This window comes from Pristis pectinata, chromosome 18 (assembly GCF_009764475.1).
Source record: "Pristis pectinata isolate sPriPec2 chromosome 18, sPriPec2.1.pri, whole genome shotgun sequence".
NCBI classification, from domain to species: Eukaryota; Metazoa; Chordata; class Chondrichthyes; order Rhinopristiformes; family Pristidae; genus Pristis; species Pristis pectinata.
In genome coordinates this window covers 25191105-25214200 of record NC_067422.1, presented here as the reverse complement: position 1 = coordinate 25214200, position 23096 = coordinate 25191105, and the positions used below count along the sequence as shown (strand labels likewise).

Here is a 23096-nt window from a genome sequence, read left to right as displayed (position 1 = left end):
ATGCGGGTTCTCCAGGTGAACATTTATTCCTTAACCAATGTTATTTCAACATATCAGTCAATTGTTTAGTCTACTGAAATCTTGCTGTGTGCAAAATGACATCAAGAACAGCAGTAATTGGTTGCCCTAAAGTTGTAAAAGGTAGATTATGAGTGCAAATTCTTCATTTAAAACTTACACTGAAAAGAAATGGACAATGTCACTTCAAACCTCTTTGGTTTAATATCTTAATGAAAGTTTAGCCTGAATACATTTTCAATGTCTAGATGACTGACTGGGTGTCTTCATGCCTTATTTGACGCCTGGCTCCCTAACATTCTTTTAAAATTGCTATACTTAAATCCCTTCATTGCCTAAAACAACCACCTCCCCCCCCCCCCCCCCCCCCACTTTCAAGGCAACATTTGTTTATAGAACAAATCAAATATCATGATATGACTGCAGAGGAGGAATGCCTGCCTAATCCACCTCTCCAGAATGATCATACAACTCACCCACCGGTCTTTGCTATTTTTAACAGAGATTAGCTTAGTTAAGACAACAAATAATATAAAAAAATCCATATGAATAGTGTAAGCATTCATTTATTTCTATCATGCTGTGTAATCTCGGCCTTAGTATGTGCTGTTTGTCCATTAATGGATGCATATTTGCAGTGTAGAGAGGATGTCTGGGAGCTTAGAGTGCTGCTGACAACGGTAACTTATAAATTATCCATAAAATGGCCTTCCAATAAATGGCAAGGTTCCATGGATGAATTACAATCTGATGGTACAGAAGCTGGTTGTGCTCCAGGATGCAGCTCAAAATAGGTGACATGACTGGAACACATGCCCAAAGGTGTCAGCTGATGATCAATCAAAAGTTTTTGTCCATTGTAAGTCATCCTGCACAGTTATAAGAGCAGGGACTTTGGGAGGCAACAAACTTTAAATATAAAAGTTTTATTTAAAAACCATCAAAATGTCCTCAGTGAACTAAGTGATGAATGCTGACCTATGAGATTTATGTTTCAACTTCAAGTCTGCTTCAGGCCATATCTCTCACTCCACTCTGTTGCTTGCCTGCATATGGAGTCCAGCAGTGCTTAGCCTTGCTGGGATTCCACAGCATTACACTGGGGAATTGGTTTCTCTGAACCTGCACCTGGTCTGACCTAGTGTGGGACTGCAAACCCCATTCATTTGAATGTGGATTCTCTACTTGCTGAATAGGAAAATAAGCAATTTTTTTTTTACTTTAACATCTTTAATGATTTATTAGTGATTTTGTGTTTTGAAGAATTTTACTTTATTTTCACTTTTAAAATATTCTTCTGTTTCTTTAAATTATTAATATCAATTGTTATAGTTCATAAATGCCTCCGAATAGTAGCAATCATATAATCTCTACAAGTATGTATGCACCCAATATTATCTTAAGCTTTTTATAATAATTCTTGGAATGCACTGTCTATTCTGAGAAAATGCAAGGAGACCATCACTATAAAACTTAAATATTATTCTTTCTCTGAAGAAGGAAACAGCCCATATTTCACAAGGCCCATTATTTTCTTTTGGCAGGCAGTATATGTTCCGGTGCTGGCCATACAAATTCTGAAAAAGAGCAGATTTACATTAGAAAACAATGATTTATTAACTCATGCATTGTAAAGGTAATGTACAATATTCTATCTTGCCTCTTGCTACTGGATGAATTTAAGAGGTAGCAAACCCTGCACACATAATTTAACAAAAACTAAGATTACAATCAGATTACAAGATATCTATGAACAGAAGAATCAGATGACTGGACTGCAGTTTTAGTTATCTGCTTGGTGTGGCTCTGTTCTTCTCACGTTTATTTTTTCTTAGAAAATGCTCCCACCAACTCCTGGAAATCTAACCATATTATTAATAGCCTGACCAAGAGCTAGCAGTCATTATGTTAAAGTCATGGCAAATGCCCACTCCCCCAGTGTTTCTAGATGTGATTATAATGTACTACTGATGGTGGTCCAAGGATTGGTAGGAGAGGGAGAGAGACAAGCAATCCAGTGCCATGTGGCTACATGCCACATCCTGGCAGGGAGAAACATTTGAAGGCAAATCATCCTGCAACTAACATGACTGCACTGAAAGAAGATTGGGAGCAGATGGTGTGCTTGCCTGGTCAGCAGAGGAAATGACTTCAAAACAACGAGCAGTGTATTTATTGCATTGTAAGTCAATACAAGATTCACTTCATTAGAGCTCTGTTATAGAACATCTATTATTTAGCAGTGAGGATCTAAAGATAACATCTTCTGAGGTAATTTCAATAGATTATAATTAACTTTAATGATATGAATGATCAAAACCTCGAGTAATGTGTATTTTGGTAGGCTCACAGTGGTTTCCATCTGTTTAAGCATAAATTTTAAAGCACTTTAATATAATTCTCTGAGGTTCTAATCCAGCTCTAAAATGTAAAACTACCAACACTCATATTTTAAAAGGCATTAATATTAATTTTCAGAAAGAATGGTGGTGTTTTGATTAGATGACACAGAAAGTTGTCCCAAAAATTAAACCTCGGAAATTCAGGGAAATATGGTGCAGCTGAACTGAATGGAAGGAGTAATTACAATCAGGCAGTACTGTCAGCTGTGTCACACAATAAGGTTTCTGCTCTGCAAGAGGAAAAGCCATTTGAAAAGCTAATTCTGAAAGGACATCCGTAGGCTGTGAATAAAGATATTCTCTTTTAGTCTGTAATCACTACCATTCAATGAGTCCTCACACCATTATAGCCAAACATCAGAGTCCTCGTTTTGTAATGCTCTAAATGAGGGTTTCTGGTTTGTGGCAGCTGCCTGGTAAGCAAACAACTGTGAATCTTCTATTAAGTCTTTAAAGCAAATCACTGTTATCCCTATTTTGTTGCCGCCTTCCATTTGTGCCATCCCCTTCCTGCTGGGACAGTCTGGGCTAGTGATTACACCCTCACTGCCAGCAATACTGTTGTTTCTCTGCTGACAGAGGCACACCAGCTGCAACGGTTGGGGCTTTTTGCCCATTTTTGCTTCCCACATTGAGTTTTTTTGTAGAAGAGCTAATGAAACATCCAGCACAGGCATTAAGCTCTGTGTACAGCCCTGGTAGCGGCTCGAACTGGGTGGATGGTGAAGGAAATCTACAACAATAACACCAGAGTAGATGATGCATATTAGATTGTATCGGATGTAATCCTCTGAATATATTACAACAGCCAACTCAAGCATTTATGTGTGCTTGATATCTCATGTTAAACTTCATTATTTCCATTAATATACTGTTATTCCAACATGCAAAATTAAAAACTTCAAGAACTGTTTGATTTTCTAACAGACTTAAATTTCAAGGCAGGATGTAAGGAGCATGAATTAACATTGACATTGTATCAATATACTGAAATAGTTAGTCTAGTCTAATTTATTTACTTAATGCAGGTTTCAAGGTATTACTCATAGGTAAGGATAGGTATGCAATTCACTCCTAAAATGTTTTATGAAAATGAGTGAATAATAACAAAGTAAGCAAGTGCACAAGGCATTGGAGCTGCTTGATCTTCTGCATGTTTCTAGCATTTTCCATGTTTATTTCAGATTTCCAGCATCTGCAGTTCTGTGATTTTCTTTTACTTCCATATAGGTTATTATAAGCTTAGTATACCTACCAAAGCTATGGAATTCAGTGCAGCTTACAGAGCAAGTAATGTTTATATTAATGAAAATCATAGGCTCTCCTGTCTACAAGTTGATTAACAATGAGCACAGAGAGATTCATTTATTTGGTGAGAAACAATTAGTAGAGACTTGGCCAGAAGGAGATTGGGAAAAGGAAATGATAGAGTGAGGGACGAAAGATAGTAAGAAGCTTATGAAAAGCAGGGAAGGTCAGAACAAAATGGAACGATCAAGGGAGGGAGTTCTAAAGGATTAGAGATGGTACAAACAACCAACTAATGGAGAACTGCAAATGCTGGGCCTTCTGCACAGTTGTGGAGCTGCTTTGAGGCAGATTTTCCATTGAGTGGTGGTGGCTAATGCTGATGTATCCCATGTACCCCCTATGGCTGATGGTTCTGCAAAGAAGTACATGCATTTTGGGTATTTCCCTGATTAATATGTTTACTTTTATATGGACATTGCAGTTCCAAACATTCTGATGTATCTGATTACCTGTTGCAATTATTCCCAAGTTTTTTCACAATCTCATGGATCACTACTAACGTCACCCTTGCCAGTGATGGTTATGCCTTAAAACTAGGGCTTTTCTCTTTAGAGAGAATGAGGATGAGAGGTGACTTGATAGAGGTGTACAAGATGACAAGAGGCATAGATCGAGTAGACAGTCAGAGACTTCTTCCCAGGGCAACAATGGCTAACATGAGGGGACATAATTTTAAGGTGATTGGAGGAAAGTATAAGGGGGATGTCAGGGGTAAGTTTTTTTTACACAGAGAGTGGTGGGTGTGTGGAAAGCACTGCTGGCAGAGGTTGTGGAGGCAGATACAACAGGGACATTTAAGAGACTTAGATAGCCACATGAATGATAGAAAAATGGAGGGCTATGTGGGAGGGAAGGGTTAGCTAGATAATAGAGCAGGATAAAATGTCGGCGCAACATCGTGGGCCGAAGGGCCTGTACTGTGCTGTTATGTTCTATGTTCTAAAATGAATGCTTTTAAAGAAACAGGCACCAGGTGGAATAACCAAAAATATCTGATCCAAATAAACTGATGGAAGGGTTCATGCAACATAGATTTGTAACTGATACTTGTAAGACAACTAAGTAGCTTTTTAAAGTTAAATCTGAAACAAAGTTTGTACAATGGAAACATCTCCTTCATCATATAAACCCTTGATGTTTTATTATTTTATGACTATTTTCCCTTGTGCTATATCAAAATATCAAGTGTATTGTGACAAAAATTGTCAAATCACTTAACTTCAGGCAATCTTATAACCTACCTGAGTCCATAAGTATGTTTAATGGAGCACTATAATTGTGCAGAAATTGGGCAGGCGTTAAAAGTTCATGAGATTCTACCAGTCGAGCAATCAGATTCTGAGGAATAATCAGTTCCGGGACATCACCTAGCACAGAATCAGTTTGATTGTTGGGGGATTCCTGCAGAGAAGAATAAAGAACGTAAACAAGAGGTAAAATGGTAATAGACAGGAAATGCATGGAAAACACTACCTCAAGTGAGTGATAAATGGTTTATAAAGGTAACCTCCAGAAATCTTAATCTCCAGATAGAACTTATTTATTGACAGCAATATTGTTTCAAAATAAAACATCAACTGAACCTCAGAATTGAGCTGATATAAGGAGACAACAGATAATAGTAACTTTGTACAGCAACTTTCACTCAGAACAACTATTGGCTTTAGAAAAATAACACTCCATAGTTTATTCACGTATAAAAGGTCAGTGTGTTGTCTGGAATTTATATGCGTTATTTAATAGGAGGCATTATCTTGTTCAAAACACGCTAATGCCTCTACAAATAAATGAATGGAGTAATTTCAGACAAAACTCATTGATTCATTTTCTGCGTAGGGAAACTCATTAACCCAGTACTGTCCTGCACCACACCAACAAATCTAGCCAAAACTGCTTGCCATGACGCACCCACACCTGTACTTACCTGGTCCAGGAGCCAAGTGCATTGGGCCTGAAAATCCATGACTCCAAGTACATGGCCTCAGCAGGGGCAGAATCCCTGGCAATGCAGTGAAGTGGACCTGCCCCTGAAACCACTGACAGCTGATTAAAACCCATCCCCAATACTTTGTGCCTGTAAAAGCTGTGAGAAATTTTTAACAGTGTTTAAATGTCTCCTTTAGAGAAATTTACAAATTACTAAAATTGAAGTGAATAATTAGAAAATAAAAATTTATTGATTACTAAAATCACCTGAAACAAATCAATAATTGAAAACATTATAAAGTGAAGTCATTTTTTAAGAAGTGCTTTACTTTCCCCTTTGTTTCCTAAATCTTTGGCCTGACATCTGATAGACAATCCCAAGGAGAGAATGCTGGGAATCCCTACAAAGCTGGGTACTAACCCTGGACACCATGGGCAGACTGCCAACACTACACGGTGAGAAATTTGCTGTTCCAAGTCCATAAGTCCCACACTTCCGCGTTTGCCAGCGCTTGCATGGAAGTCCAAGACTCCATATTGTTTAAACAACTAAACACTGATGGTGCTATTCAGAACTGCTGGTTACAGTCAGCAAGTTCAGGCCCATTATTTTAATGCATAGTTTCTGAACATCACTAACGAGCAGACCCCATGTTTGTTGCAATTCAATCTTTGTTTCATGACATGGTGGATCTTGACGTTTTGTATTCACATAGCGCTGGGAATAGTGAGTTGGCAGCTCATTTTAGATCCCTTCTGATTTTCACTTCCATTGACTTCAGCTCAATCTCCCATCTTACCTTGTCTTAGTTTATCTTCAAAAAAAACTGGAGAAAGCATATGAAGTAGCTGCAAAAGGAGCAAGGCCCATTTGTTAGACCTTTGGATTATGCTATTGTGTGAGTGGGCAAGCACACTCCTGAATGTAAGATGCAGGCATCACTGTACCTGAGGGAATATCACCAGTAATAATAGCTTTGGTGTTTCCAAAATAAAATTGTAATTTGAGAATGACAGATTGTGAGATTAATCCTATTACCAACTCCTGAAAATTAGAAACCAAGTTTCTTTGGGTTCATTTTCAATTTTACATACTGTCACCTAGAAAGTGGATTGTAGGGCATTGTCCTTTTCAGTATTACTCACTGCAAAATCAATTTTAACCCAAGTAAATCAGGTTTGCTATCATTTCTGGTTGAAATTGCACCAATTGCAAAATTAGACCAAGTAATCCCATTCATCACCCATGTTAGCGGCCCTGATATTTATCCTTTGCCTGGCATGCACCCAAATGACATCATCATTATGCAGCATAGGTTTCAGACCAAAGCTCAAAGCTCCGCCAGTGATAGTTGTGGAACAGTCTCAGAACCAGGTGCACATTGCACTATATTCCAGCTTTGTTTGAGATTTAAAAGGACACTGCTGATACTGGGACATTTCACAGGGCAACTCCAGAACTCACTGCAAACTACTCGTACACATTCCAAAATCATTCAGTTTATGATCAAACTATTTTTGGAGAATGTAACTATTGAGAACGTAATGCTATGGCTCATTTACTGATCATGGCTCAAATAATATAAGCTCATGGGTTGGTGTCGCAGGCATCTCCAGGATGGTAGCAGACAGTGGGGGAGGAGGCACAGTAACTCACAATGGAAAAGACATTCTCCCCGGGAGCCTATGTGTTACTGGTGTCTGGCTGCATGGAGAATGCACCTTTAGTTGACCATCTTTTTGGTGTGCTGCACAGCAAAGTGGCAGAAGTTGATTGCAATAATATTACACTCATTGGAACCCCACAGGTTGCCACTCAACACGTCTTTTCAAGTGGAAACAACGCTAATGCTGATACATATTTAGAACATAGAACATAGAACAATTACAGCACAATTCAGGCCCTTCGGCCCACAAAGCTGTGCCAAACATGTCCCTACCCTAGAAATTACTAGGCTTACCCATAGCCCTCTATTTTACTCAGCTCCATGTACCTATCTAACAGTCTCTTGAAAGACCCTATCGTATCAGTCTCCACCACTGTTGCCGGCAGCCCATTCCATGCACTCACCACTCTCTGAGTAAAAAACTTACTCCTCTATATCTACTCCCCAGCACCTTAAACCTATGTCTTCCTGTGGCCACCAATTCAGCCCTGGGGAAAAGCCTCTGACTATCTACCCTATCAATACCTCTCATCATCTTATACACCTCAATCAGGTCCCCCCTCATCCTCCGTCTCTCCAAGGAGAAAAGGCTGAGTTCCCTCAACCTGCTTTCATAAGGCATACTTGTTTTTAAACAAATTCATGATTAATTTTTTGCAATCTGATTTGGTGTTCATGTATAGTTCACTGTATAAAATTCAACTTCTAGGCATGTGCATGTATCTCTGCAGCTGACCTTTAAAAATAGGTTTTAAATTTATAAAAATCAGATCCTTCTGTATTGATTAAGTCATTTGCAATGCTACATTTAATCCACAACATGCTCTTGAATCTAAAATGAGGATCAAGTATTTGAAATTCACTGCCTGATACAACACAACAAGCTAAGAGACTGTATTATGTAATTGCTCTATAATGCTTATATGTGATGGAACTTTTATTTTTACATTTCTTTTGAATGTTGAAAACACAATGTAAAAGCCTTCTTTAAAAGCCCATAGACATACTTAAGTAAAAAAAAATCTGTGTCCATAAAATTTAAATGAAACTGCACTGTGCCTGTCTATTATCACAATATGGCTATACTGTCACTCAACAGCTGTATTATATTATATTTATCACATGCATTTTCTTTTTTTATTATAAATTGTGATAAAATGATCAAAAATATATCTAATTTCCATTCTGTTACCTTCTACCCAAATGTTTGATACGTTCACTTTTCAGATCTGTTCAAATCCTTGAATGATTCAAATCTTTATTTTGCTACTAAATCACATTAGGCCATTTGGATTCTCTAACTGTAAAACATTATCCACTATTTTCCACTATCAGTTGCCTGAGCATGATTTAGGGAAAGAATCTATAGTTTTCTCCTCTTGAAGGATTTGTAACATACCTGTCCTATATTAACTTCCTGCAGATAAGACAGAAGTTAGAAGCTCCAAATGGAGTATGCCGGCCTCTTTTTATGTGCATTGTATTCTTTAAAACTTTGCAATCAATTGACTGTTAATTGTAAGTAGTTTATGGTCTTCTCAATCATTTTGTTTGCCAAGAAAGAAAATATGCATTTGTAGCTCTCTTCTGTATCTTTTATAGCAAATTAATTAATCTTTGTGTAGCTTTTTGTTATGCAGGCAAACATAAGATAAGAGATAGGACATAAGGCATTTGGCCCATCAATTCTGCACCATCATTCAATCATGTCCAATTTATTTTTCAACCCCATTCTCCCCCTAATAAAATTTAACCCCCTAATATTTTCAATACAATCACCTTTCATTCTTCCGAACTCCAAAGAACGTAGATCTAATTTCTTTAGCTGCTCATGAAAGGGTTTAGTCACTTGCAGCAGACTGCAGAGCAATGACTCACTTGTAGTTCTTCCAATTAATGATGATATATTAATGAAATCAATCAGTTTTGTGACGATTACGCAGAACACTTTCATTCATTCTGCTGGGATGACACTGAGCTTCCAGTTGCCTGTGGCTTTCATTCTCCATTCTACTCCCACTCTGATCTCTCTGTCTTTGGCCTCCAACACTGTTTCAATGAAACCCAATGTAAGCTCAAGGAACAACATCTTATCTTCCACCCAGGCTCATAACAGCCTTCAGTAGATAACAATTAATACAATTTCAGATAACCAGCCTTTCCAGTCTGCATTAGAACTGGCCAGTATTTCCAGCATTTTCTGTTATTACTTTATATTAATAAAATGTTCTGTGGTATGAACTATCAACAAATTTCATGGAAGAAATTCTGAAATATTGAGTGGAATTTTAACATGATGTTCATAACACAACATGGAAATGGTTTATGAGATTTTCCTATAGCAGTACATTGGAACAATGTACTTGCTGAACTTTACAATGAATGGCAATAGTATAGAACAGTGAAGTGTTAGGCCAAAAGCAAAATGTTGTTCAGTTAAGCTGAGGGATGGTGCAGAAGATTAAAGAAAGGAATCAAAAGTTACTGATGTACTTAATTATAATAAATGAGCCAACCGAAACAGAATTGTTTAAAAATAATGTTGCAAATGGATACCTTGTATGCTTCCTGCATATGCATTCCTAGCTTAAGAAGCAAAGTGAGGCTTTCACTGATGATCTTTTCTATTGGTTCCCTTTGCAAATTATCATCCAGTCGTTTTGCAGAGATACTCAGGACATTATACTCCCACTGCTGGAACAGTCTGCTGGGAACATTGTGAGACATCACCAGGATTTTGGACTCCAAATGCAAAGGTCTGAAACAAAGTGCGACAGGAACTGGTAGAACTGTTTGCATTATTATTCAACAACTTTAAAGAAGTGCCAACAGTTGCAACAGGAACTGCCAGCTGGTAGATCTGACATTACAGCCCATTGGTTTATTTGCACGTTTAAGCTACTTACATGATGAATATTTAAGCTGTTACTACAAACTGAATGTGGCAATATTACATTATTGAGAAGTAGCACATTGCATCTCTGCTGTCCAATAGGATCATAACATGAACAGACACATGGATACAGAAAGAATAATTTAGCCTTGCTTAAAGACACGCTATAAGCTTTACCTTTCTTGTTCCTGCACATCCCTTAAATCCTGGATCACGGAATATAGCACATCACTGGAAGACTGTGGGCAAATGGGAAAGGTCAAATAAATGAATTTTGCATCTTTCTGAACATATCTTTATTTGTGTGGGTTATGTCGATCAAATTGCTCCAAATTTTCCCTGTATAGGTGGAGAAGCACCTGCCGCTCAGCATCGGCCCAAATTGGTATGATGTGCAACAGCAAGAGTAGAAAGAATTTCTGGGAGCACAGTTACCATCAGGTTGCATTATTACCTCCAGCGCAATTTGAATAAAGTCTGTCAAACAGATACGAAAGATCATAGAATTTCAAGCACAAATTATGTCAAATGCAAACTGAGTTTCCACAATTTTCTGCACTAGTTTAAAGAACTATTCTGCTGTAAATGTGCTTATTCACAAAAATGGTCATGCTCACAGAACAAAATAATTACCTTGAGAATATTATAATATACTGAGCCAACTGGTCCAAACCAAACACAAACGTGTAATCACAATATAAACCTGGCCTGTTGGAACCACATCCATAGAGTCAGGCTCCACTTGCAGCCACAGAGCAGCTCCTCTTTGACAGATGCCAGCATGGCTTCAATTATAGCTGGCCAGCTTCAAATGATGTCTGCCATCCTAAACAATCGAGGGCATATGTCAGTGCTAAGTCACTGTTAGCACTGACTGATCACTACAAATGAATCATGATGACAAATCTCCTATGTGCCCTCTTCAAGCTCAAAATGGCTGCAAGCTAATTGCGCATTGAAAATCCTGTCCCTGTTTTCCAGCTCTTTCCAATTTCAATCCCTGTGTGTGTCTTGTTGTCCTAACCTTTAGTCATGACTGGAAGTTACTCATTTTAAAATATTTAAACTGCAGAAGTAGAAATAAACTTTTCAAGATTTGGTTATGCAGGAGATCAGTTAGAAGCATTGCCAAAGTTAGCCCACCGTGCAACCTTCCCTGTTCAACAGCTGTTTATTCCAGTGTTAAAATAACCACAGTAAGACATATGAAATACATATGGGCTACAATGTTAAGTTCAATAATTAACACGAAATACCCTGAAGGTCAACTTTTTGATGAGCAGTTTTCACTCAAAGGTGAGTGGATTAAAGCAAATTGTGTCTGAGCATCTACACACATCACCCTCTAATTCATTTCCACAGTGATGTATTTATAAAACTACAATTAACTTATTACCCACAGATCATATTGTGCAGTTTTATGTTATGATTTTTCAAACAAGAATAAGCTAAATTAAATGGAAATTGTTGAAAGGACATTGATAAAATCTCACAGTACAGGAGGTAGGCCAGTATCAGTAATGGAAAAATCCATCCTCAAACCAGGGCAAGCAAGTTCTTCAGTTGAAGGCAGCTGTAATCTATATTGGTCTTGTGCCAGGAAGTGTTTGACATTTCTCCATATCAACCATTCATATTCGTCTCTGGTCCATGAGGAGAGAGTGAAGCAGCATTATTCTGATTAAATAGGTTATATGCCTCATGAAATTAATGGGTAGCATCATATTTTCTTTTTTGTATCATTATATAAATATAGGCTGAACTATACAAATGTGTTCATTATGTACTAGTCAGAACATTTTAACTTACCACGGAGTAGGCTAACCTAAATATTAACCAATTTAATAATAATGCAAACCAACTGCACAGATCTGAGAAATACATGCCAAGGATACAAATAGGCAGTGCAGGTCACATAGGAATGCTGTTTAAGATAAGTTGTGCTTGTTATACAAGTGTAAAAGTACACAGGGCAAGCTGAGTCAACTCCATAAAAGTAAAACACATAAACTGCCACCAGAAATACTGAACCCACAAAGGTATATCAGGCAGACCAGAATGCAGATTGGGCAAAGGGAGAAACCATAAACTTGTGTGCAACCTGGCAAAGTCAAATCTACAGTCACTGGCACTGAGATTGCTGCCCAAAGCAATTTTATTTGAGGAAATCTCTCATGGGGAAATAAAATGAGAGGAAGATACAACATTGGTTCTCTGTTCAATTTCTATTCAGATTAAAAGGGAAGCACAGTTTTCATCTGCTGTGAGCCAACTTCTTTCCAACCCTATTACAGAATACAATCTATCATAACTAATATTTCACAGTAACCTGCTCAGCTCTGCTTTTTCACTATATCCCTTTCCCTCAGCTCTCTATGCTTAAAGTGGCCTCTTTCCCTCAGTTGGTTCTTCCTTTGACTTTTTTTTGACACAATCATCTCCTCTGTGTCACTCCCTACCTACAGCCGAGTGGAAACATGATCGTGGACAGATTGAGCCATCTTGCTCTGTGGGTCAACATTCTAGGCTGGCAGGCTAACAGGCAACAGCAAAGGCACTGGTGAAGTGGAAATGCTGTCATCCTGAGAGTTGACAGCGTGTTCATGCCTGAGGGAATCAGCACCACTCCGCTGGGATGGATCTTCAGCAATCCTCGAAATTTGCTGGAGGACACTTTGCTGGAGCACTGTGACACTGGTATCCATAACAAGGTCGCTACAGTATGGCAAAGGCTGCAAACTGAGTCTGCATTGCAGAGCCTCAATTTCCACGGAAGCAACCTGTAACCAGTGGGGTGCCACACACATTAGTGTTGGGACAACAGCTGTTTACAATGCATATTCATGAATTAATAGAATATTTTAATATTCTTTTAAATGAGAAGTGGATGGTCATTCGATCATTTGTTGCTTGGGTTCAGAAGTACTGAAATGAAGCTAACTCGCACTTCCATGCTGGAAAGAACAGGACCCAGGCTCCACATAGAGCCATGTGCAAGGTTGGAGCTAGACTCTCCCTTCCTCCTTGAGATTTCAAGCATGCTTTCAGGCAGGCCTCCCAATGCACCAAACATTTTGTTGTGCACAAAACGGGCTAAATAGATGCAAGCTAACCGTGCATTGTGATCCCAGAGCGCACTCTCCAGTGATATCTAGTTTAGCTACCTGAAGTTCTAAATAGAGAATTTATATCTTTGTTTAAGAAATTACAATTGCTGTGTTCCAATAATTTAATATTACATGATTGCAGAAAGAAATCAATATTGTGTGAAAAGAACTTCAAGAAATTGAGGAGTTACTGATAAGCTCCTTAAATGTTGGAACAAAGCTTGAATTGTTTCGAACTACCACCTGAACCTGAACTGCAAGATTATGTAACAGGAATGAAATTGTACTCTGGCATGTTACTTGTTTGTGATTTAATGTTAGTTTGGTTTTGGGCCAGTTTCAGAACTGGTGCAGGCCTCAACTCTAAATATAATGTAAGTGCACCCAAGTCCAATGATCTTGGCTCTACAAAAGCAAATTGAATCGAAACCATGAGGACTTGCAGCAGACACTGCAGCACCTCCTTAAAAATATCAAGTAACTGCCAGAGAAAGACTGTTTCTCATTATTCTTTGTCCGAGTGATTCCCAATCTCAGCCAATCTGCTTGGTAAGGCTTTGTGAATTTAAGATGAACATAGGCTCTTTAAAGAACAAGGCTGGGAAAGTTATTATGGGGAACATGGAACTAGCACGGAAACAAATATTTTGCATCACTCTTTACAGTAGAAGATGATATAGACATCTCGTTAAAAATTAAGGTGGAGAAAATAAATACCATCACCATCACTAGAGAAATAGTATTAGGCAAAATAATGGGGATAAGGACTGATAAATCCCCAGTACTGGATGGTTTGCATTCTGGGATCCATAAAGAAGTGGCTGCAGAAATAATCAATGCAGCAGTTGTAATCTTCCAAAAATTCTTAGATTCTGTAGAAGTACAAGAGAATTGGAAATCTGCCAATGCAATATTCCTATTCAAAAAGAGTAGGAGTAGCTATGGACTGGATAGTCTAATACCTAATATTAGAAAAATATTTAAATCAATTACTAAGAAGATAATAACAGAACAGTTGGAAAGTCATAACCTGATTGAGCAGAGTCAGCTACTTAAAGGTGAAATCAGGCCTAACAAATTCACTGGAATTTTTTGAGGAAGTATCACCCAGAGAGGATAGAGGGGAAACTGTAGATGTAATATATTTGGATTTTCAAAAGGCATTTGACAAGATACCACACAAAAGGTTACTTCACAAATTAGAGCTCATGGTGTGAAGATAATGCATTACCATAGACAGGGGGTTGTCTAATAGGCAGGAAGCAGGTGATAAGGATGAGATGATTTGCATCACTTGATCACTTTCACCCTACTTATATCCCTCATGATTTTATACAATCTTATTTGTTTCCATAAAAATCACCTCTCATTCTTCTGGACTCCAACATGTTGAGTCCCAGTCTGTTCAACCTTTCTCATAAGGCAATCCTTCCATACCTGGGATCATTGTGGCAAACCTTCACTGAACTTTCCTTAAATAAGGGGGGCAAAACTGTTCATCATGCCCTAGATGTGGTTTCTGTACTATCTTGAACAGATGCAGTAAGTCTTCCCTATTTTTACTCTAAGTCCTTGAAGTAAAAGCCAGCATTCCTTTCACTTTACTAATTATCTCCTGCACCTGTCTGCTATTTTTCCCTGTGAAAGCACATAGTCTTTTTTTTCCCATGGAAGGGAAATTGTAAAAAACTAGAGGACATAGGTTTAAGGTGAGAGGTGAAAGATTTAAAAGGGATCAGAAGGACAACTTCCTCATGCAGAGGATGGGGTGTATATGGAAGGAGTTGCCAGAGAAAGTGGTTGAGGCAAATGAGGCAGACATTTAAAAGGCACTTGAATAAGTATGTGGATAGGAAGGGTTTCGAGGGATATCGGCTAAACGCGGGCTAATGGGACTAGCTTGATTGTCGGCATGGACAAGTTGGGCTGAAGGGCCTGTTTGCATGCTGTATTAGTCTATGACTCTAAGATTCTTAGGGGGGTTGACAGAATAAATATTGGGAAGGTGTCTCCTTTGAGGGAGAGTCTAGGACCAGGCTGCAGAATCTCAGAATAAGGAAAAACCTGCTTAAGAATGAGATGAGGAAGAAATATGGGATTTCTTGCCCCAGGATGAATACTTGAACATAATCAAAACTGAGATAGCTTTCTAATCAGAAAGGAAATCAGGATTGTGGGAAGAAGGCAGGGAAGTGCATGAGATCATTGGATTAGCCATGATCTTATGCAATAGTGGAGCAGGCTCAAGGGGCCACATGGCCTCCTCCTGTTCCTATTTATTATGATCCATGCTTTTTTGATGGGACTGAGGAAAAACTTGCAGAGGGAACCATTGCCAACAGAACTAAAGTCACAGGCAAGCTACTTGTCAACGTCCTCTTCCCAGACCAACATCCACCGCATCAAGGCCCTTGTTACACTAACTTTGGTACTAGCCACCTTAGTCATGTGCCTGGCACTAGAAATGGGTACTCTATTCCAAGCTCTGTGACAGGAAGAGATTACCAACCGGAAAGAGAAAAAGATTCAATGAAGTGCTTAGAGCCTCCTTGAAAAATTGTGACATCCCATTGACTCCTTTTAGCCCATGACTGCTTGAAGTAGGGAAGGAACATTATACTTAATTTGTGACCATACACAGAGGACGCTCTTCTCTCAGAAGCAGTATTTTTCAAAGAAGCATTCATCTTAAGACTTCACAAGTGAATGTTAAAATGTCCCTTGGCAATTCTCTACCAAGAGCAAGGCAGATTTTCCACTGTCCCAACCTAAAATTGTCCCATACCAAATGGTAGTCAAAAGTGTTCAAGTTGCTTATTCTTCTCATTGAAGGGTGTGGAATCTTGCAAGTGTCAGGTAGGTTGTTCCACTTGTCCACGCTCCAACTATGAAATGCAAAGTGAAGCTCTATAGGAACTTCTGAGATCCTGAGAGGTATTATCTAAATGCAAGCTTGATTGTTCCTTCTTTTTTCCCTTCCTATTTTTTTCAAACCTCTTTAAATCTATTTCCCTCTTTATTTGGCTTTCTGTACATGATTCTACAGGTTGTACATTATAGACTTTTTCTGAGCTTAGACTCCATGTCACTCAATGAAGATTCATCAATCTGTCTGATTGACGTAACAAGCTGGTGCTTTCCCAAATAGATCTTAGTTCAAGAGAACACATTGAAAAAATACCTCTAAATACCATAAGTTGCCGTTCAAGAGCCCATGAGAAAAATGTGGATAGCAATCAGAGTGGTCAACAATGACTATCATTCCTGGACCATCGATGGTAACCAAGGAGTGATTTTTCAGTGTAGAGATTCTTGCAGAATGTGGTTGTTTTTTTTTCATAATAGCAAATGACTCAGTGAGGGAAAAATGAGATCTAGCAGGTTTGTGAAATGTCATTAGAGTAATGAGAAGGTGTGAGCTGCACACAAGACAAAGGGGAAATGTTGAACTAGGTGGAGGCAATCAGGATGGAATGATGACCCTGAAGCTGTCCTGGACAGGAAAGGACAAAGCTCATGAAGCAGCATAAACACCCTTCTAAAATAGCCAAGGGACCTAATTCTAATTAAGTGATGGCATAGCTTTCTATTAATAGAACTGGCTTTGGGAAAATAAACTTTTCTCAACACTTGTGAATCAATTGGAGTATAGGGACATTTTCAGGCTATCATTACTAAAAGCAATACTTTTTATGCATCTGTCAGACCCTAAAGAAGTATTGGCGATGGAACTTAACACCAGATGTAAAAGTCCGCACTAATAAAAATGGTGGGATAGCCCTTCTCAGAAGCTAAAAGTCCCCGATTCACAGAAGAGTTTTGTTCCAGAAGGCATTCCATAAGGCAAATTTTACATGTCAGATTTCACCAAAGGATATATATGTTTACTGTTTCATTTTATGCTTTGATGGGAGTAGGTCCTGATTCTATCATATTCTATGCACTGCATCAATATACTGTATTCTGAAAAAAAACTCATGGATTAATTAGTATTTTATTCTCCCTATATTCATAACAACTCTCTCCATTCACCTACACACTAGGGGTAATTTACAGAGGCCAATTAGCCTCCCAACCAATACAGCTTTCTGATGGGAAAGAAAACCCACGCAGTCACAGCTAGAATGTGCCAACTGCACAGAGATAGTGCCAGAGACCAGGATTGAACCTGGGTCACTGGAGCTATGAGGCAGCAGCTCCACTGGCTACAGCACTGTGCCACCCTTGTTTCACCGTTCCTCGCTTTCAAGTCTCCATACAAACTTTAGCCTTTTCCTGCGTAGTCAAAAGTCTAAGTGGCACATGGCGCTGACTTTGATCCTCTGGCCACAGTTAATAGTTTTCCTATTTCTGAAAACACTCCAAATAGTTACTTTGTTTTATTGGTGCCAAACCTTTCACGATCTTTGTTCATTATGGTGTTCACAGTGAATGTGGCTGCACCAGAGCAAAGAGCTTGATATCAAAGATAATATTTGCCCGTTTTCATGGTGCACCATAATATGAGGTTTCATCTCTAATATGATCACATGACAGTTCCTCACACCTTTCGGCATGACTGCAACTGCAAAATATGATGTTTTTTGCTTCGATTTACCAAGCAGCTACATACTGTATATGGTGACTGCCACAGACTGCAACACCAAAGGTAGTCACATGCCTGCCTGCATACCTGTAAAAATCTGCATAAAGCAGAATTTTTTTATACAAAGATAAATTTGCATAATTTGAATGTTACATATCCTGGAGAATACATGCATTATATTTATCAAATGATGATCTTTAAAATGAATTGAGAACAGATTTCTGAACTTCATATGTTTTTGAAGGTGCCTGTTTGGCTAGTCTGACTCCAATGCATCTTCACACTTCAAACTGAGTTCCCAAACTTCACAGGGGTGCCAGCTGATTACTTGTTCAATTAGGAATACATTTCCAGTGGTATTGCAGCTATTTAAAGAAAATTTAGTTTTTGAAATATTTTACAGGATTTGACATACTGCCAAAAATGAAGGAGTGGCAGTCAGTGACGCACAGATTGTTGGTGTATGCTTGCTGCTGTAAGTGGCCAGAGGGAAATGGTTCTGGTTAGAACAGTCAATGTTTTGGGTTGAGACTCTTAATTGGGACTGGAAGGGAAGAGGGCAGAAGCCAGAATAAAAAGGGAGGGGGGGGAGCACAAATTGGCAAGTGATAGGTGAGTCCAGGTGAGATGGGGAGGTAGGTGGGTGGGGTGGGGGGGACGAAAGGGAGTGAAGTAAGAAGCTGAGAGGTGATAGGTAGAAGAGGCAGAGGGCTGAAGAAGGAATCCGGTAGGAGAGGACAGTGGACCATGGAAAAAAGGGAAGCAGGTGGGGAATAGATGGACAGGTTATGAGGGTGGGGGAGGGGAGAGACAAGGGGTGATCCAGTGCTCCCAGTGCAGTCTCCTCTACATCGGTGAGACCCAACACAGATTGGGTGGCCGCTTCATTGAGCACCTTCGCTCTGTCCGCCACAATAGCCAGGATCTCCTGGTGGCCACCCACTTTAATTCCGCTTCCCATTCCCATGTTGACATGTCTATCCACGGCCTCCTCTACTGGCACATTGAGGCCAGGTTGGAGGAACTGCCTTGGTAGTCTCCAGCCTGACGGCCTCAACACTGATTCCTCTAACTTCCAATAACCCTTCCCCTCCTTTTTTTTGCCCCCCCCTTTGTTTTCACTCATTCCTGTGGCCCCCTGCAATAAATGACACCCTCAGATTCACAGGTAAAGTGCTACCTCATCTGGGAGGACTGTCTGGGGCCCTGAATGGTGGTGAGGGAGGAGGTGTAGGGGCAGGTGTAGCACTTCGCACAGTTGCAGAGATAAGTGCCGGAGGTCATCAATAAGGAGGGTCAAGTGGACAAGGGAGTCACGGAGAGAGCAATCCCTGTGGAAAGCAGAGAGGGGAAGATGTGCCTGGTGGTGGGGTCCTGTTGGAGGTGGCAGAAGTTGCGGAGAATGATGTGTTAGATGTGGAGGCTCGTGGGGTGGTAGGTGAGGACAAGGGGAACCCTGTCCCTGTTATGTCGGGGGGTGGGGTGATGGGGTGAGGGCAGATGTGCAAGAAATGGAGGGGATGCAGGTGAGGGCAGCATTGATGGTGGTGGAAGGGAAACCCCGTTTACTGAAAAAAGAGGACATCTCTGATATCCTGGAATGGAAAACCTCATCATGGGGGTGGAGGCGGAGGAACTGGGAGAAGGGGATGGCATCCTTGCAAGTGACTGGGTGGGAAGAGGTATAGTCAAGGTAACTGTGGGAGTCGGTGGGTTTGTAAAAGATGTCAGTGGTTAATCTATCTCTGAAGATGGAGACAGAGAGATCAAGAAAGGAGAGAGAGGTGTCGGAGATGGACTAAGTAAATTTGAGGGCAGGGGGAAGTTGGAGGCAAAGTTGATGAACTTGACGAGCTCAGCACGGGTGCAGGAAGCAGCACCAATGCAGCAACTTACCTTTTTATTCTGGCTTCTTCCCTCTTCCCTTCTTGTCCTGATGAAGGGTGTCAACCCGAAACGTCGACTGTTTATTTCCCTCCATAGATGCTGCCTGACCTGCTGAGTTCCTCCAGCTGTGTACCATCAAGATTTTTGTTCAAGTTGTTTTCCCACAGGAAAATCCTGAGTACTTTAACAAGACCAAAGCCATTTCATACCTTCAAAAAAATAGCGACACTGAAGCACAACATACTTTCCAGCTACCTCTCTGCTCATTGCATAACAAGAACCAAGCCAACCTTAAGGATCTACTAAGTGCTTGTGAAGAAGGTGAAACCTTCTCGTACTGAAGCCAAATCCATTCTTTTTCTCTCAGTCACTCACTCCATACTATGACACTTTGCACTGAAGGTATAATGCAGAGCTGACATTTGGATGCTCCTTTTTACTTCGCAGTATTTCAAAAATCAGTCCAAATTTGAAACAAAATAGATAAATAGAACTCCACAGCTTTTGCTCATTCTGTGCCACTGCCATTCTTTTGGCTGTGTCTTTAAAGGACTTTAGTGTTATCTGGTATTTCCCCTTTTCCAAGGTCTAAGATTGGCCATTCCAGGGAACAAGTACATTTATTTTGTCACCTATTTTGGCGTCAAGCTAAGCAAAAAAAAAGCAGACCAGAGGCCCCATTAATCTACCCAATTTGATTTTGATCCACTTGCAGGTTTAATGATCTACTTCCAATGTTTACCAACTTTGTAACTTTCACTAAGAACAAGCATTTACGTGAATCGATATTCTCAGGATGCATTTGCATTTTTAAGTCCAATTCTCTTTACAGAAATCCATGAACTGCAAGTTCACTTCAGCAATCATTAAAACAAATTTAACTAATTTAACTGATTTAAACTTGCATCAAATTATTCTTATTTTAAGAAGTGTGTGTCTGGATTATAAGAAAATAAGTTTAATTTACTTGTAGGGAACTTAGCACCATACCTAGAGAAGAGTTTATTCCTTTCTTGTGCACTACTTAGGGAAGCCAATGTATCTGATAAACAGTCTCTGAAAGGATTAGTATGTGTTGTATTACAACTGTTCTCATATTTAAGGTATTTCACAGTGTTTATTTTAAAGGTTTTTCCACACTAATGATATATGAGCTTGTATCAACCCTCAAAAACTACAAAACCAAAAATTGTCAAGCATTTATATAAAATACTGTCCCTGCTGTTCTTCATTTAACAATGCTCGGCAGTTACTAGCCTCACCTCTACCACATGAACAGCATAGTTAGGGTACAGCATCAGATGTCCAGTGATTGTATCCCCTTGATGATAGCGCTGGAGTTTCTGGAACAAGGTTTCATAGTATCCTGTCACACAACACAATGAAATTTGAGATTACATATTTCCAAAATGAGAACAACATTTTTCTATCTCTCTTTTACAATTTCTCTCATAAAAATTAAATTACTGATAATTTATGATCCACCAGTCTTGAAATGCTTTTCATGCCAATAAGTAGCTACTCTGAAATAAATGTTAACTTCATGAAAATATTTGCTATAATTCTCTGTGCTTCAATTGGAAAACATCTTGTTTCTATAAGTGTCTGAGACTGGTGATATTTCATAAAACTGACTGTTAGCTAATGCCAGAATTAATTTATTATTGAATTGGGAGATTTAAGGCTTGACAGGAAATTGGGTTAATTTGAAAAAGTAATGAATAAGTCATTCCTGAACAACAAAAACAGTCCTTAATGCAGTAAAACATTCCAAGCAACTTCAAGTGAGTGATTCTCAACAAAATCTGACACTGAGCCACATATGGAAATATTAGAACAGAAAGAATTTAAGAGGCAACTTAATGCAGGATTGGTAGAAATGCAGCAGTGGATTAGGAATAGAAAGTCCAGATTTTTCAAATTCCAGTCTGTTTTTTCAGATTCCTCCAAAGCCTTGCCCTTTCGTTGTAAACTTGCCAAAGCCTACAGTCCTCTGAGAATCCTTCTGCTGGTCAAACTCTAATGCTTGAACTTCCAAATTTGTTAAGGGCTGGCAGTTGGTAATTTCCTAATCCCAGGAGTTTTCTTCGTCTTTACCTCGTCCTCTCCCTTCTACTATTGCACACTCCTTAAAACAAACCTTTCTGATAAATCTTATTCGAATGTCTCCTCATTTGGTTTGGCATTTTTTTTAAGATACTTCCTTGTGACATAACTTAGGATGCTATATACAATTGTGAGTGATCTCTGTGTTAATTGTTCAAAGCCAATATTGTTTAAAAATTCTTTAAACAAGTGGTAGGTATGGAAGGTTCCAGGTTAGTATTTTTTTCCATTTTATCCTAAATAAGTATATCACCTCCCACTCTAATTATTGTCTATCCACATCAGAAAGGCTATAGGTAGAAAAGGGAGGTTTTCCTAATGGTGGGGTGGCAGAGGGTGTTGGGTATTCTGTTCATATCAAAAGGGTTCTACTGAGGAAAATTTAAAAAATTAAAAACAAAGAACAAATCAATAGTGTGGGGTAGCAATCTGGGTAATAACAAAAGTCTGTCAGGAAGACGCTGTCTGTACAGATATACCGTATCTTCAATTCGAGCCAGACAAGGGAAAAAATGGTACAAAGACAAAATTGAAGGCTCTTTATCAGAATTCAGGTAACAGGCTATTTCAGATCTCGTAATGTGTAATAACAAAGGGTTAATTGATTATCAAGTCTTGAAGGGCCTTTAAGGAACAGAGAATAAAAATTACCATCTTCAATCTGAACAAGGCAAACTATGAAGGAAGCATGAATTAGCTCTGGTAGCTTGGAAAACTACATTAAAGGATATGACTGTCAACAAGCAGTGGCTGACTTTTGAAGAATTAATGCAGAGTTCACAAGTAAAATATATTCCCCGAAGGCTTAAAAAACAAGCAGGAAAAGAGGTCCAGCCATAGCTTTCATGAAAAGTTAAAGATAGTAATAGATCGAATGAAAAGACTTAAAATTTGCCAAAAATACACTGAGACTGAGGATTGGGAAAATTTCAGGTTTCAGCAAAAGAGGCATTGATAAAGAATAAATAGACATAAGAAATGTAGCGAGAAACATAAATATAGACCACAGATATGTAAAAATATAAATATGAGCTAAATAACAACAACAGAGAAGTTAAACGAGTATTTTGTGTCTCTTGTCACTGAAGAAGACACAAGAAACCTCCTGGAAATAGAGGAGGATAACAAGTCTCGAGTAAATGATATGCTCAAAGAAGTTACCATTCACTAAACAAAAAGTATTGGAAAAATTAA

At 39.0% G+C, this 23096-nt stretch overlaps 1 protein-coding gene across 2 annotated transcripts in view; it reads right to left on the bottom strand.

The window, feature by feature from the left end:
- Positions 1-419: 419 nt before the first annotated feature.
- LOC127579818 (testis-expressed protein 47-like) overlaps positions 420-23096 on the bottom strand; it is a 37172-nt gene continuing 14495 nt past the window's right edge. For both annotated transcript variants that reach the window (XM_052032776.1, XM_052032774.1), the window contains exons 3-7: positions 21059-21162; positions 10395-10456; positions 9881-10082; positions 4973-5132; positions 420-1595 (exon numbers count right to left, since the gene is read on the bottom strand). In XM_052032776.1, the coding sequence (XP_051888736.1) occupies positions 1546-1595; positions 4973-5132; positions 9881-10082; positions 10395-10456; positions 21059-21162 (578 nt within the window). In that variant the 3' untranslated portion in view covers positions 420-1545. The remainder of the gene's footprint in view (positions 1596-4972; positions 5133-9880; positions 10083-10394; positions 10457-21058; positions 21163-23096) is intronic.